The sequence below is a fragment of the Taudactylus pleione genome, unplaced genomic scaffold (assembly GCF_031769625.1).
Source record: "Taudactylus pleione unplaced genomic scaffold, aTauple2 ptg000085l, whole genome shotgun sequence".
Taxonomy (NCBI): domain Eukaryota; kingdom Metazoa; phylum Chordata; class Amphibia; order Anura; family Myobatrachidae; genus Taudactylus; species Taudactylus pleione.
The window spans coordinates 7,541,523-7,557,554 of NW_028284487.1; the positions used below are offsets into that span (position 1 = coordinate 7,541,523).

The window sequence follows — 16,032 nt, forward strand, 5'->3', positions numbered from 1 at the left end:
GTCGTGCACATGCGCGAGACCCGGATAGCGACGGGCAAGCCGTCGCTATGGGTCTCGCTACAAAGGGGGCGTGCTGTCGATGGTGAGTGACAGCATGCCCCCTTTGGTGGGCGTGCCGGGGGCGTGGCTGGCCAGACGGAGGCGTTCCCATGGGAACGCCTACCTTCTGGGGCCGCCCCACTGACATCACATACCACTGTTTAAAAGGGCATCCTCTCGAAGTAAGAATGTTAATGCCACTTAAACAAGAACTTTACAAAATCAAACTAAGTTCTGGGTGGAGCACAAGATTATGTTTAATTTAAACTAAGTATTATTACAAGTGATGTCAATGGGAGTGCTTTCGGCTCTGATAGAGCCAAAAGCAATCCAGGGCTTGCGGCAACGAGACCCTACCACAAGGGTCTCGTTGCAAGCCTGATGGTCGCGATGGTCTTAACCATCGCGACCATCTTTCTGGCCACTCGCTATAGCTGTGGGTGGTCACCCACAGCTATACGAGCGGCCAGGAGGCCGCTCTAAAAATTCAGAAGGACGGCCCTGATTCAGAGCGAGCGCTCTGTTAGAGCGTCCGGCTCTGAATCAGGGCCAGAGAACCAAGTAGGGAAACTATAGTGTATACATTTCAAAATACTTACAAATCATTCAAAGTATTATTTATTTAAAAAATGGTACAAAAATGATTTTCTAAATTGAACATCAAATGGGAAGTATACAATGGAGACGCATGTCTTACAGGAATTGTGGCTCATAGAATAAAATGTATCTAAGGCGCAGCGGAACAATTGTGGCGCCATATAAATAAACGATGATAATAATAATAATCTCTGTCCATTGTCCCAAAAGCTAAAGTCATACAGCATATGTGTGCATTAACGGTCACAGAATTGCATGAAAATAATCTTAGCTGAGATTAAACAGTGTAATGGGAAATAAAGCAGTGGGAGGTAACAGTATTGTGTTACAGTAATGCCCTACCATGCCATGGTGCTGCTTTCCTGGCTCTGTCTGGCTCCTGGGTGATCTGATCTGTTCCCACTGCAGGCTCAGACAGTCAGAGAAGTGTTTGCACGGCAGCTGATGCAAATAAGTGGGGTGAGCGGTGAGAAGGCAACTGCTATCCTGGAGAAATACAGCACCCCAGCCAGGTAATTGACATACCAACCTTTGTAATGGTGTCTGACTTAAGCTATGTACACACAGAAGTGCTTGTTTATTTTACTTTAAGCTTTGATGGGTGGGTGTCATGGTGAGGGTCTCTAGATGCATGTTCTCCATAGGATGTGTGGTATATAAAGCATAATCATTTTTGAACACATTACCATACACTTGACGAATGCTCATATAAACACCATGCATTTCCTAATAAGCTTACAGAGCCACAGGTAGGAACATGATGTGTGCGAAGGGTAAGGGGGTTATTGAAAGCATGGCAAAGCTAGGCACAGCAAACATTCTGGGGAATACTCATGTGTGATACTAACATAAGAGTTATGGTATAACATACCTTAGTTAACTCTTTTTCTTAGAGGTCCACAGGATCTACCTTGGGGGTATGTAGTTGTAGTAATCCATTGCACCAAACATCTTACAGCTTTGAAGCTCCCAGCATGCATAGGTCCTCCTCCCTATATACCCCGCCCCCAGCCACAGGCATTCAGTTTGTAAACGGCAAGAGACGGAAAGTGGTGAAGGAAGTACAATGTACACAACTATGGGGAAGAGGGAAATGGGAAATCGTCGCACTGACTGTATATGACAAGATAATTATTAGTACCACTATTTTTATCAATAAATATCTGAAACCAGAAGTACAATGTACCCAAGAAACACTCTCGAAACACGAAGAGGGAATCAGTGATACAAAAAGAAAGGAACAGATCCCAACTGAGGACAGGTTCGTCAGGGTAGGTGCCCTGTGGACCCTATGGACCTCGAATAAAAAGAGTTAACTAAGGTATGTTATACCATAACTCTTATTTTCTTCTTCAGGGTCCACAGGATCTACCTTGGGGACGTCCTAAAGCAGTTCTTTAAGGGACGCTCCTGAGCAGAGAGGAGAATCCGCCGCCCAAAGGAAGCATCCTGGGAGGCAAAAGTATCAAATGCATAGAATTTGATAAAGGTATAGACTGAAGACCAAGTGGCCACCTTGTACAGCTGTTCAGCCGAGGCGCCATGTCTAACCGCCCACGATGGTCCCACAGACCGAGTAGAATGTGCTGTCACCTTGTTCAGAAGACAGGGAGAGCAGCCTGTGTATAGACCTGAGAAATAGTCGTACGCAGCCAGCGAACCAAAGTCTGTTTTATTAGCTGGCCAACCTCGTTTGTGAAACCCATATAACACAAAGAGCGCATCTGAGCTCGGACCACATCCAGTGAAGCTTCACTCCTAGAAAGGTCTGAAGACTGAAAGGCCGGTACTACAATCTCCTCGTTCATATGAAAACGGGACACCACTTTTGAAAGGTAACCCGCTCTAGTACGGAGGACAGCTCTATTTTGATGAAAAATCAAATATGGAGAGCGACATGACAGTGCTGACAAATCAGAAACTCTGCAAGCTGCGGAATAGCGAGAAGAAAAATCATCTTCACTGTCAACCATCTAAGGTCCACCTTATCCAAGAGTACAAAGGGAGCAACTTGCAATGCCCTGAGAACCAAAGATAAATCCCACGGTGCCACCGGAGTGACAAACAGAGGTTGCAGACAGAGAACTCCCTGCAAAAATGTTCTAACATCTGGCAGGGGAGCAATTTTGCGCTGGAACCAAACTGACAATGCAGAAACCTGAACTCTCAAGGTAGCCAGGCAAAGACCTCAGTCTAACCCAGCCTGAAGAAAAGCAAACACTTGCAAAACCTTGAAGACCTTAGGTTCATAATTTCCGTGGGAACACCAAAGAAATAATTAATTAAAAATACTGTGACAGATGCGGACAGAAGCAGGCTTCCTTGCTCTTAGCATCATCTGGATCACACAAAAGTAGAGAAACCCTTTGCCTTTAAGACGGAAGACTCAAGAGCCATGCCGTCAAAGCCAGCCGGGGTAAATCCGGATATAGGCAGGGACCCTGCACTAACAAATCTGGTCGCAAATGCAGTGGAAGTGGACTGTCTATGGATAGACATGTCAGATCTGCGAATCAATGTTTCCTGGGCCAGGCAGGAGCTATTAATAGTATCCTGCCGCTTTCCTGCTTGAACTTTCTGACCAGATTGGAGGAAACAGGTATGCCAAACTGAAGTCCCACCTCACCACCAGAGCGTCCACAAAGGCGGCTGAGGGGTCCCTTGCTCTGGGCCCGTACCTGGGGACCTTGTAGTTATGATGTGACTCCATGAGGTCTACGTCTGGTAATCCCCATGTGTCCACCAGGATTTGAAAGACATCTGGATGAAGAGCCCATTCTCTGGCGTGTATCTCCTGAGGACTTAGAAAATCCGCTTCCCAGTTGAGGACTCCTGGGATGAATATTGCCGAGATTGCTGGAAGATGGCATTCTGCCACAGCAGAATGTTCGTCACTTCACTCAAGGCTGCCAGACTTTGTGTGCCTCCTTGATGGTTGATATAGGCCATTGCAGTTGCGTTGTCGGACTGAATCTGGACAGGCCTGCCGTGAAGGAGGTCCTGTGCCAGAATGAGCGCTCTGTGCACTGCACGAAGCCCCAAAACATTTATCTGTAGGTGACTTTCCAGATCCATTCATCCTCCCTGAAAGGTGTGATGACCTGTCACCGTTCCCCATCCTGGCAGACTTGCATCCGTGGTGAGGAGTACCCAATCTGAGACCCATAACGGGCGACCCTTGTCTAGATGAGTCGCCTGCAGCCACCAGGTGAGGGAGAGCAGAACCTCTGGCGAAATGCGGATCATCTGAGACTTTATCCGATGATACTGACCATCCCAATGAGACAGAATCCATTGCTGCAGGGACCTGGAGTGGAACTGGCATAAGCCACCATGTCGAATGTGGATACCATGGAGCCAGCACCTGCATTGCCAAGTGAACTGACACTTCTTGCTTGCAAAGTAGACTGTGCACATGAGATTGTAGCGCCGCAATCTTGTCCTTTGGTAGAAGAATCCTCTGACCCCTAAGTGCACCATTTGCTGAGTTAGAGAAAGAGAAGACTTTTCCAATTGATTATCCAGCCGTGCTCTTGTAGGCAGTCAGTGGTCATATGAAGATGACATAATATCTCCTGAGATTGTGCTAATATCAGGAGGTCGTCCAAATATGGCAGTATCCTGACTCCTTGTCCTCTGAGATAAGCCATCATGACTGCCATTATCTTGGTAAATACCCGAGGGGCTGTAGCCAGCCCGAAGGGTAGAGCCTGAAATTGGTAATGTTGCTGATCTACCACCAATCTCAGAAATCCTTGGTGAGATCATGCAATTAGGAACATGCAGCTATGCATCCTGTATGTCCAGGGAGACCATGAAATCTCCAGGCTCCATTGCCAACATAATTGAACGTAGGGTTTCCATACGGAATTTGGGCACATGGATGAATCTGTTGAGAGACTTCAGATTCAAGATAGGGTGATGTGACCCATTTGGTTTCTGAATCAAAAACAAATTTGAATAATAACCCCTTCCCTGTTGCATCACAGGAATGGGGATTATGACTCCTGACCTCAGGAGGGCCCCAATAGGCTCCCGGAAGGCCAAAGACCTGACCGGGTCTAAAGGAAAGGTAGTACCCACAAACCTCTGGGGAGGATGTCTCAGGAACGTGATGGCATAACTATGAGAGACCACCTCTCGAACCCAGGCATCCGTAGTCATCTGATGCCAGGCATGAGAAAAGTGTAGAAGTCAGCCTCCAACCCTGAGACTCCCCAGGGGGAGGCCCACCCCATCAGGCAGTGGGCTTATCGCCTGGCTTGGAAGCAGGATGTCTGGTTGACCAGGATTTCCTGGTCTGCAGTTTCCAGTAGGAATTATCCTGACTAGAGGAAGAATGTCCCTTTGCCCTACTCTGTGAGCGAAAGAGCCAAGCTGACGACTGCCTATACTGGGGGGTAGTTGTAGATGGCAACCCCACAGACTTAGATGTTGCCAGACAAGACACTATGTCATCCTGTTCTGGTCCAAACCGTACCTTCCAAGCCAAGATACCTGCATCAATGACCGCTTTGCCCATATACATAGCTGCTTCTTGCATCTGACTGAGATAAGACAGCTGTTCTCTGGTAGCATTAGGCTTGCTATCCTCATGATGACTTCGTCCATTCTTCCATAGCTTTGGCTACCCAGGCTACAGCCATAGCTGGTCTGGTAATGGCTCCAGATAATGAAAACACTGTTTTAAATAGTTATCAAGTTTTCTATCTGTAACCTCATTTAATGAGGATGCTGCAGGAATGGGTAATGTAGAGCTCTTGATCAATCTAGTTAACATGAGCATCTGCCGATGGAGGAACTTCCCATTTGTTACATTCACCAAGTGCAAATGGGTATCGAGAGGTTAAATTCCTTGTAGCATGAAAATGCTTATTTGGAGTACACCATGCTTCAGACGTGAGATTCATCAGTTGTTCAGACTGAGGAAAATAATCTTTAGCCACCTTCTGACGCCTAAAGACCGGAGTCTTAGATTTCGGCAGAACCTCCTTTTCCTCAATACTGAGGACAAATCTAACCGCTCTCACCAGAGAGGGGACATCCCCAAAGGATTGATGGTCTTCTTCCACTGAGTAAGACCCCGAACTCTGAGTATCAGAGTGTGATGAGGAGGTTGAGTCAGAATCCTGAGGCAACGTCTGAAGAGAACCTCTCTTATGCCTCTACTTTACTGCCACTGGTCTATTCGCCTGTACCACCTGCTGAGGGGCTATAGACGGCGGCATACTCTGACTAGAGTGAGCAGAAGAATCAAACCAACAGGGATTCATGGGGGACATATACATAGAATGATGCAAATGCTGTGGCTACCACATAGCAGGAGGCAGTATCATGGTAGGAGAACGCAACGCTGCGGCCCTGTCCACCAAATGCGACAAAACCTGAGACCAAGAGGCCACCCAGGGTGGTTCTTGTGTTGGTGCAGGTGTACAAGATAAAAAAGGTGTCTGTTTACAACAGACACTATACAACCCATCTTGCACAAAATCCTGCTCAGACAGGCCTGCCAAACAGGATTTACATGACTTCAGCACAGGAGGCACATCCTTCTCTCCTTTACCTTTAGACATGGCAATGTGTAACAGGTATAAGGATAAAGTATAAATGCAAGGTGACTTAACACAAATGAAAAACCCCACACACCTTCAGAGGGATGAGGAGAAACACAGTGATAGCTACAGTATATCTGACAGTTTTGAAAACAAAAAAGGCAGTATAAATACAGCAGCTAGCATTACAGTCACATACAATGCGTAAATATAATCAAATGCTAATACAAATGGACTCTGAATCAACTGAACAGCTTCTCAGGGGTATTGGTAGGATATAGAGTGCTGTATACCTGACCCAGGGGAGAGGTATACAGGGAGGCAGACCTAGCCACTGAGACCAACAGCTTTCAGCAGCGCACCCAAGGTGCTCTGTGTGCGTGTGACACACGAGGTGGTCAGAAGTAGCAAACCAGACGCGGGAAGTTGCGACTGGGATGGGGGAGGAGCGGCCAAGGGAGCGCCCATCTCCCCTAAGCTGCGATCTTGACGGCACGGGTACGCTGGCCTCACAGTAGTAGACGCTATACCTAGTGCGCTCTAGTGCACTACTACCCGTCCCCAGCGACAGACGATATGGCCCCGGCCACCTTAGTGAGGACACGTTAAACGATACCTTCACCCGCAGCTGCCTCCAATGCATCTCCTACACCGGAGGCCTGGACTGCTTCGCGTACGATTCCCCACACAAGGAATCCTCTTACTTGCCATCTCCGTGAATCCGATTGCAGTCCAGACCCAAGCGATGCCGCTAGCTGAGCCATGCTGAGGCCCGCCGAAATCCCCAGGGCGTATAGCGGTACTGGCGTTTCGGCATCGGCAGAGGTAGGAGTCGCAGTATATGCGTCATATTTGGCGTCTAATACAGCTAAACTTAGAAGTCAAAAAAACTAAGGTAAATCAAAAAAAGAAAAGCCTGGGAGTGCTTAGGCAGTCCCGCTGTTAAAACGTTGTCTGGATACTTGCCGCCAGAGCTGGATTAAGGGGGGGGGCACGTACCCCCGGGTCCCCCGCAGGGGCCCACCGTGCCTGCTGTCCACCACAGGCTGTTTGCATGCATGTGATTTTTTTAAGGAAACAACACATTGGAGTTCCGATGCTTGATAGCCTGTCCCCAGGGGCAAAACTGCCGTAGGTGAAGGATTTGCCGTTGCTATGGGGCCACGTCATGGGCTGCCTCCCCCCTGCACCCAGCTAAGCTTACCTTGATTTGTTTGCCTTACACGGCTATGCAGGGCCACCCACAGAGGGAAACACATGTTCATAAGCCCGCCCAGCACAGCACTGTGTTACTATTATTTATTAAGAATGACGGCTGTGCACAGCGCCAAGATCCAGGGTCACTCCAAGGGTGATGCATGCTGTGTGCGCCAATTAGAGGAGATCGTGAGGCAGCGGGACTGCTGTAATGCATTGGGCCCATCACACATGAGAGCCGAAAGACATCACATGGAGAAGAGTAGCTAATAGAGTGCAAGGTAAGTGGAGGGAAATGCAGGAGGAGGAAGGAGGGGTTGTTAGGGCTCTACAAGTAAATGCACCCGGCATATACCGGGTCACCTCAGAACCCCACTGCATGACAGAGGTCCTCACGGTAGTACAGTTGCTTCATCCTGGGGTTTTGGTGCACTGTTGGTGGCTTAATAAAAGACCATGTTTACACCATTTCAGGTGTTTTCAGCCATATATATATGTGTGTGTGTGTGTGTGTGCTTTATTTTAGTCCATAGGGGCCCCCTTGTCTTACGTGCCCCAGGCCCCCCTGAGCCTTAATCCGGCACTGCTTGCTGCACACCAAACAAAAAAACTGAATGCCTGTGGCTGGGGGTGGGGTATATAGGGAGGAGGACCTATGTATGCTGGGAGCTTCAAAGCTGTAAGCTGTTTGGTGCAATGGACCACTCCAACTACATACCCCTAAGGTAGATCCTGTGGACCCTATGGACAATGAAGAAGAAAGGAAGGGTTTATTTGTAAAATTAATAATCCTTTCAGCTGTGATTATCTGCCATTAAAAATGACCAGTGACCACAGGTTAAAAGTGGTCGTATGTACAAGGACTCTTCTTAATTTCTGCTGTCATTGTGATACTTCAGATCTGTGATCTGTTTAGATCAGTGGCAGCCAACCCTGGTCCTCAAGAGCTGCCAACGGTGCATGTTTTGCAGGTCTCCTCACAGAATCACAAGTAATATAATTAGCTCCTGTGGATCTTTTCAAATGTGTTAGTTCGTAATGAATACAACTGTGCACCTGCTAGATGGTCTGGAAAACGTGAACTGTTGGTAGCTCACGAGGACTGAGGTTGGCTACCCCTGGTTTAGATCCTCTGGTGGTCTGATCTGTGCCCATGTTTAGCTTGTCATGCACATCCAAATTGTACTACAATTGGCAGCTCACACAGCATGAAAATAGACCCAATTCATTCCGGTCAGATATACTCTAGCACAGAGCAATCCATCCACTGCAGTGCATGGTGCCCATCCTAATTAGTCCCCTTTGTCCGAGATACAATCACCGCTTTTGCAGCTGATAGTGGCTAATGGAGGATGCAAAGTATCCACAGAAGTTCCTACTAACGCTTTATACACAAACAGAGCAAAAGAGAAAGAAAGCAGACTCTTGTTTGGGGGCATTACTTGTTATGTAATTGAATGTAATTTAAACACTGGTTTCTAAGCTGACTCACAGGGCATGTTGGCTAGGCCCGAGCACATCCTTGGTTTGTTCTATTTGCAGACAATTTGATGGTATATGTTATCAGCTGCATTTACCTACTGCCCTACTGTTTACAGTATTCTACCTACTTTCCTACTAGAATACATTAATAAAGGATTCTCCCATTGCACAATGTACTTGTCCCATAGTTGAACAGATGTGAGGCCCTTTGAATGACTTACTTACAACTTCTGACCATATTGATTTTTTTCCTTATTATACTGAAGTGATTATATGACGCACTTGATGACATTTGCTGTGATAGTGGATGTTTAGTGGTGGTTGGACCTTGCACACCCTCTAACAGAGGTGTGGTATTCAGGAGGTCAACACCACAAGGTTGGCTGGTTCTGAATGTGGGGGCAGTAGAAAGGTTGACCTGGTCATTAGGTTGACCACCATCATTCTGTAGACATGTATTTAGGCCAACAGGGTTAAGTGGTCAACACATTCAAAAGGTAGACATTTAACATGTCACCATAAATATATAAATTTTATCTTAACCCTAAAAAATTCTGAAAAAAAAACAAAACAAAAAAAATCAGTGTATCAACATTTTAGTGTTGACATGTTAAATGATGACCTTTTGACTGTCAACATTCACAATGTGCTGACCATCTGAATATCGACGTTTTTATTGTCGACCAATTGACCGGTGTCCCTCTAACACACTATGCCCTTTTTTACACTCCCTTACCTTCTTTTCTTTTTCATTTGCCTGATCTGTGCTTTCATTCTGTGTGTAGCAATGTAAGTGGGAAATCTATACAATCTTGCTTTAAAAAATGTTGCAGAATAAGTGCCCCTTTGCTGCATAGGGACTGCATATTGTAATCCATCACACTATATATTTATGATTCATGGGCTGTCTGTCCATCTCACTTTATAGACAAAGAGAAACAAATGCAGTAGATATGAGTGGTTTACAAATAAAGTTGTTTTGCCCCTGCATTAAGCATAGATAAGTGGAAGTCAAAGTGATTTGCATAAATTAGTGAAAAACATACATTTTGGCTTTTTGCAAGGTTATGTAAATGATTAATGAGGATGTTGCAGAGTTCCTCCTGTCAGTGTCTCCCTTCCTCTTGTAACCAACAGCCTACTGTCTGCATATGAGCTGTGCTCTACCGCTGAAGACAGGGAGAAACTGCTCTCCAATGTGAAATGTGGCAAGCTTCAGAGGTATGTGTCTGTAATTAGTTACACACCAATTACCAAGAGGGACACACATTTCTCTCCCTTCACTTGTAGTTAATTCACCATAAACTCAATGAAAAATCCAGTAAGTTTGGCATTTGGAAAATCAGTCTTTAATTTGTTTTAATGCCTAAAGTGGGTACACGCCTGAACGATCCGGCAATCTTGCGACATTCCGACGTGATCTAACAATATGTGGTGCACACTGCACAATCCGCCGTACGTCAGCACCATATATCATTACAGTATTAATGTTAGTGAACCACATCGTATGCACATCGCACCATTGCAGCATATCAGATGGAACGATGCGACCACACAATTCATCAAACGATGAATTGGGTGTACATGTACCCACTATACAATGGTCATTGTGATGCATCGCAGATCACAAGATTGGTCAATATATCCTATAGTGTGAACCCAGCTTTAGCTCTGGGGCCAGATTGTCCTGACTACACATGAGCAGTATAAATGGTGAAATTCCCATGTGCCTATAATGACCAGTGTTATGAGGAATTGTGGAGTGTGAATTTATAACATTACAGCTTTGTGTACAGATCCAGAACTCACTGCAGGCTTGGCAGTCGTCTTTTCTGATGCTGATACTGTATGTATTGTTAATCTTCCTACAGAAACCTAGGCCCGGTTCTAAGCAAGACTTTATCCCAGCTATACTGCACTAAGGAAGCATTGTCCTAATTTACCCGAGACAAAATGAAGCCGCTGTCGCAATCTGACATTATATGGTCCATTTTTTAGTGCATATTTGAGTGGTAATGGAGCGATTACTACAGTACTACTTCTTTGTCTGTGGAGATCTCCTAAAGATTTTGCCATATACTTAACAGGACATATAGTTTACAGATACATGACTAAAATGGCAAATATGAGCAATATAATAAATACTAATTACGTTCACACTTTTATGTGGCAGAAGAACTTATCTCTTTGTTTACCAAGACTAATTGGTTATATCAGTCACAGACATTACTTTTATTGATTCCCTGACAGTAATGGGGTGGTGCACTTCTGGAGAACAACCTGGAGCTGAGCCTCTTAGCACTGGAGCACTCAGTTCAGCCATGGCTCCTCAGCATGAATGTACTGTAGTAACACTCATTTAATGCGCCTACTGCATGGCTATTCTGCACCCAGCTTCAGGAGCAACACCCTATTTTTGTTACACATTTGGAACATTTCTTATTGAGCCAGTTTGGTCCAAAATTTCTAAAATTACAAACATATGTAAAAGACCTAGCGAACACCACAATCCCTGAGAGGATTTGAAATTTACAGTACCTGCAAAGCTAAAGACTATCACATTGTGCCCCTTATTATATTTAGCTGCTGTTCTGCATTTGTCATGCCAACTGGGATTGTCCAAATGTTGTGAAACTGGTACGATCTGCAACTGACCTATAACTACCTCTTTTTTCCTGGACTATGGACTGGAAGCAGTAATGATGAATGGATATTATTTACAGATCTTAGAGACAAGTATTTCAGCCTAGTTCTGGTCACTGTAAAAATATATAGAAATCACTGTTAATATTTTATACTAGCACTGCTAAATTGTCTGTTTAATCTATCATTTTCTTGTATAACTCAATAAAATGTTTTGCAGCAAATCATTCTGTTTATTTATTACCTGTGCTCTTTATTCATTCACAAATGATTATACTGTAGTTCAACAAAAATACTGTGGAATACTTAAGCGAAGTTACAGTAGTGCTCAGTAGGCACATCCCTTTCTACTTTTACTTTGCATTTTGGAATAAAGCGGAATTCTAATTTTGAAGCTGAGGTACTGTAGGGTGGCGAATGTGATTTCAGTGGTGACTGGGCATCATCTCTGTATATTTATTAAATTTATATTTCCACATGACAGACACATTGAATAATGCTATCCTGATATGGTAGATGGGTTCGGTATATTTTTTTGACATGGTAGTAATGTCGACATGCAGCATGAATATTGACATGATAAATGTCAACAAAACAGTGTATCCTGGTGCAGCGCTCACTTGCTAACAGATCTCCGGCTGCTGCGGCGGTTTTCTCTGGGTCAGGTGATGGGGAGTTCTCCCTGTGAGTAACCCTAACCCTAGCTCCAACCCTTCCCTCTCGCAGCCTAACCCTGCAGAATGTCCACATTTCAGATTGTGAAAATGTCGACATTCTACAGACATCATAACTGTGATGTGATTGTGGACATAGTGATGCGATTGTGGACATAGTGATGCGATTGTGGACATAGTGATGCGATTGTGGACATAGTGATGCGATTGTGGACATAGTGATGTGATTGTGGACATAGTGACTGCATCCCATGGTAGATATATACAATTGAACTAGTGTCTTAAAATATTGTAATTCTACAAACACAATAAGGCAATTATAAAGGCGTTCAGACTGACGACCAATCGGCACAAATGATCCAAAGAAGAAGTAATCCTTAATATCATGGTCTATATAGGATCGGGGCAAATGCAGGGTTTAAAAAAATGGGATTCCAAATGCTTAATTTTGGAGCAAGTGTGGCCAGCACATGAAGAGGGCATAATTGGCATGTAAGAAGCTATAGTGTGTCTCATACAGAGTGCAGTGTATGTAATACATCAGACATACTCAGGCCGTCACAGTAAGCTATTAAATGCAGCAGTAAGGCCAGCCAGTCTGAGCTGAATGATTTTTTTTCTCGGGATGTGGCACCATTCCACAATCTAAGTTCCCTGCTGTGCAGTTCATTGGTACAAGTCCGAAGGAGCGGCAGGTGAACCTAGCATCGGCCCTGAGCATACGTATACATACACATTGGTCTCGTTATATACCGGATAGTGTATGTAATACAGTATCAATAATCTTTATATGGCACCACAAATGTACAAGAATGACAATGTGCCAGACAGATGGAATCAAAGTCACTTACTATATCTCAAAGTGGGGGCAGACAGGAAATCAGGCCAGGAAAATGCAGAGTGATGGAGGGCACTGCTTGTGAGATCTTAAGGGTATATTTACTAAAGATCGATTTTAATCGATTTTTAACATATTTAAAATTGATAACAATTGATCAACATCGATGTTATATTTCTGGGGCTAAATCATACATTTACTAATGCTTACAAAAAAAAAAGAAATTGTCTTTTTTTTTTTTTTTCTTTTTTTCATTGATTATAAATCTATTAAAATTGACCTTTAGTAAATATACCCCTTACAGTCTAAAGCAGGGATCTTAAACCCGTGGAGTTGTTCCCCATAGCCCGCCGGCTGGGGCAACGTGAAGCTGTTCCCGGTCAGTGGGCCACGGGGAACAGCTCCACGGTGCCCCAGTCAGGGGGGGGGAGAGATTGGTGGTGGGGGATGCTGGTGCAGAAGGGCTTGTGGGGGAGAGATTGGTGGCGGGGGATGCTGGCACTGAAGGGGTTAACGAACCTAAAGTCTCTGCTGCCAGGAAGTGACAGGATGCGCTATCAGGAAGGAGGCCGGGAGGGGCTCTGATGTGACCTCCGTGTCAACAGCACCATCAGTGCAGAGTGCAGCACTGACATGAACATATTATTGTAAAAAAGGTAAAGTGACCATGTTTCGTTCATTAATATAATAAAATTATCTTTGAAGTCTTCATTATGGCCTTATGAGTCTGGAAAAGGTCTTAGAATCCTGTAAATGTAAAAGTCTAAATACCGCAGTATAGATTAGTGGCCCTCGGGCTTCGTTTGATTTTTTAATGTGGCCCACACTGTCTTAAAGGTTGAAGACTCCTGTTCTAAAGGTTGGCAGGTGAACTGGAAAGAGATGAAGGAGGAGGACGGCAGATAAGTATTGAGTGTTAAGCTGGGTAAACATTAGACGATGTGTACCCAACATGACATCGCCGACAATGGGACTCGGCATGCGGCAAGTGCATACACAGACGTGGGGGAGGGATGTGTCATATTGCATACCCTACATTTTACAACTGAGATCTGCTCACTGTTTAGATAAGGAAGCAGAAGTGTCTGCTACAGTACCTTAATAAAGAGACCCCTTTTCCTGTGAGTAACAACTATAATCTTAGATCTTATATAGCAAAATTGTGTCTTGACATCTATCTACAATTATTAATAGACTATCTTTATACATGGATCCTAGTATTATTCATAAATTGGTTATATATTCATTGATATTTCTCATGGTCCCTAAGTCGGATCCTTATGTCTTTGGTTATTTCTTAATAGCGGATCGTGCTGCTATTGCACACAAAAAAAAGTCTCCTTCCACACCTTTTATAAACAAAGTAATATCAGACCCACTTTGATTTTGAAATGGAAACTGCTGGAGTACAGTACTTCACACAAGCTTTATCTCCCATAATTAAATGTTATGCTTGGCACCTTTTATACCATAGAAGGTATAAGGTATTTATACGGAATCGGTATGTAATACCGCCGGCCACATGGCCGGCAGTTCGAATCCCGGGAGCGTCAGGCCGACAGAGGAACAGATCCCGGCAGCGGCAGCCCGACAGCGCTGGAAATCCCGATCGTCCCCAGGTAAGTACTAACTAACCTAACCTACCCCCCTAACCCTCCCTTAGGGGTGCCTAACCCTAACCTCCCCCCCAAGTGCCTAACCCTAATCCCCCCTCTAAGTGCCTAAACCTAACCCCCCCTTCCCCGCTGCCTAAACCTAAGTCCCCCGGGGGGGTGCCTAACCCTAACCTTCCCCCGGGGGTGCCTAACCCTCCCTCCCCCTAGCCTAACCCTAACCTCCCGGGGGGTGCCTAACCCTAAGTCCCCCCCAGGAGTCCTAACCCTCCACCCCCCGTGGCTGTCCACCGATCGGGATGCCAGGCGCCGGACTCCTGGCGTCTGTAAAATGAGCGGCATCTACATCTAGACGCCGGTCATTTCACCCTCGCCGGGATATGACAGTCGGGAACCGGCTGTCGGTATAATGTCAGCCAGCTTCCCGATTGCATCCCATTTATACCATGCAAGCCATTCTATTAGTCAGGAATCTATCCTGATTGATTTGAATGAGTCCCTCTGGTGATGATAATTCTAGATACTTTGTCATGCCATTGTAACCAGGCCATGCTATTGCTATATTTGATCATAGTGTTGTACATTTGTGCTGATTCATGTCTCCCTTCCCATGCCCTTTCTCTCTTTCTGTAACCCATACATAAGAACTGTTTAATAAAAATTAATATTGAAAAAAACAGTTGCACCTGACCACATCTTCTGCATTCAACACGTTGACTAGTCTACGACTACGTAATGTCAGCTGATGGCAGTTTTACTGAGGGTGGGAATCGCTAGGCTGAAGCTATGCCTAGGATGCTGAGAAACCTTGCACCGGCCCTGTGTATTCTTATCCAGGCTCTTCCACCTGGAGCTCTACCACGTACATTTATTGCTAAGTTCCTGCACTACCAGGATAGGGATGCAGTACTCCGTTTGGTTCGTACTAAAGGGCAATTGGAAAGGAATGGAGTCCAGATATCTGCGTTTCCAGATTTTGCTATGAACGTGCAGAAGGACAGAACTCAGTTCTTGCCAATTAACATCGCCTGCGAGAGTTTAATCTGGCCTACGCTATGCTTTTCCCTTCCAGGCTTCGGGTCGAGGTGGATGAGGCTACAAAATTCTTTACCACACCAAGTGAGGCTGCTGCCTGGCTGGACTTGCGTGCACCTGGGCATAGACAAATGGCCGCTGACTAATTATTTTGTCTCTGGGTCTAATTATCTGTTTTCTCACATCTGACATGTACCTATATTATATGTTAAAATGTCCGTATAACCATGATACTGGTTGGTTTTGTTGTCTTAATTGCAGTATAAATTCTATGTTAATGTGATGGTAAATGACTATAGAGTGTGCCCTATTGTTCCAATTTTGACATTTGCATTTGCTGTTATACATTATTGATTTTTATG

General features: G+C 45.0%; 1 protein-coding gene across 6 annotated transcripts in view; it reads left to right on the plus strand.

Moving 5' to 3' along the window:
• Positions 1-11,734, plus strand: part of MUS81 (MUS81 structure-specific endonuclease subunit) — a 200,623-nt gene extending 188,889 nt beyond the window's left edge. For all 6 annotated transcript variants that reach the window (XM_088468346.1, XM_088468350.1, XM_088468348.1 and 3 more), the window contains exons 15-17: positions 1,045-1,148; positions 10,005-10,088; positions 10,739-11,734. In XM_088468346.1, the coding sequence (XP_088324472.1) occupies positions 1,045-1,148; positions 10,005-10,088; positions 10,739-10,805 (255 nt within the window). In that variant the 3' untranslated portion in view covers positions 10,806-11,734. The remainder of the gene's footprint in view (positions 1-1,044; positions 1,149-10,004; positions 10,089-10,738) is intronic.
• The last annotated feature ends 4,298 nt before the right edge of the window (positions 11,735-16,032 follow it).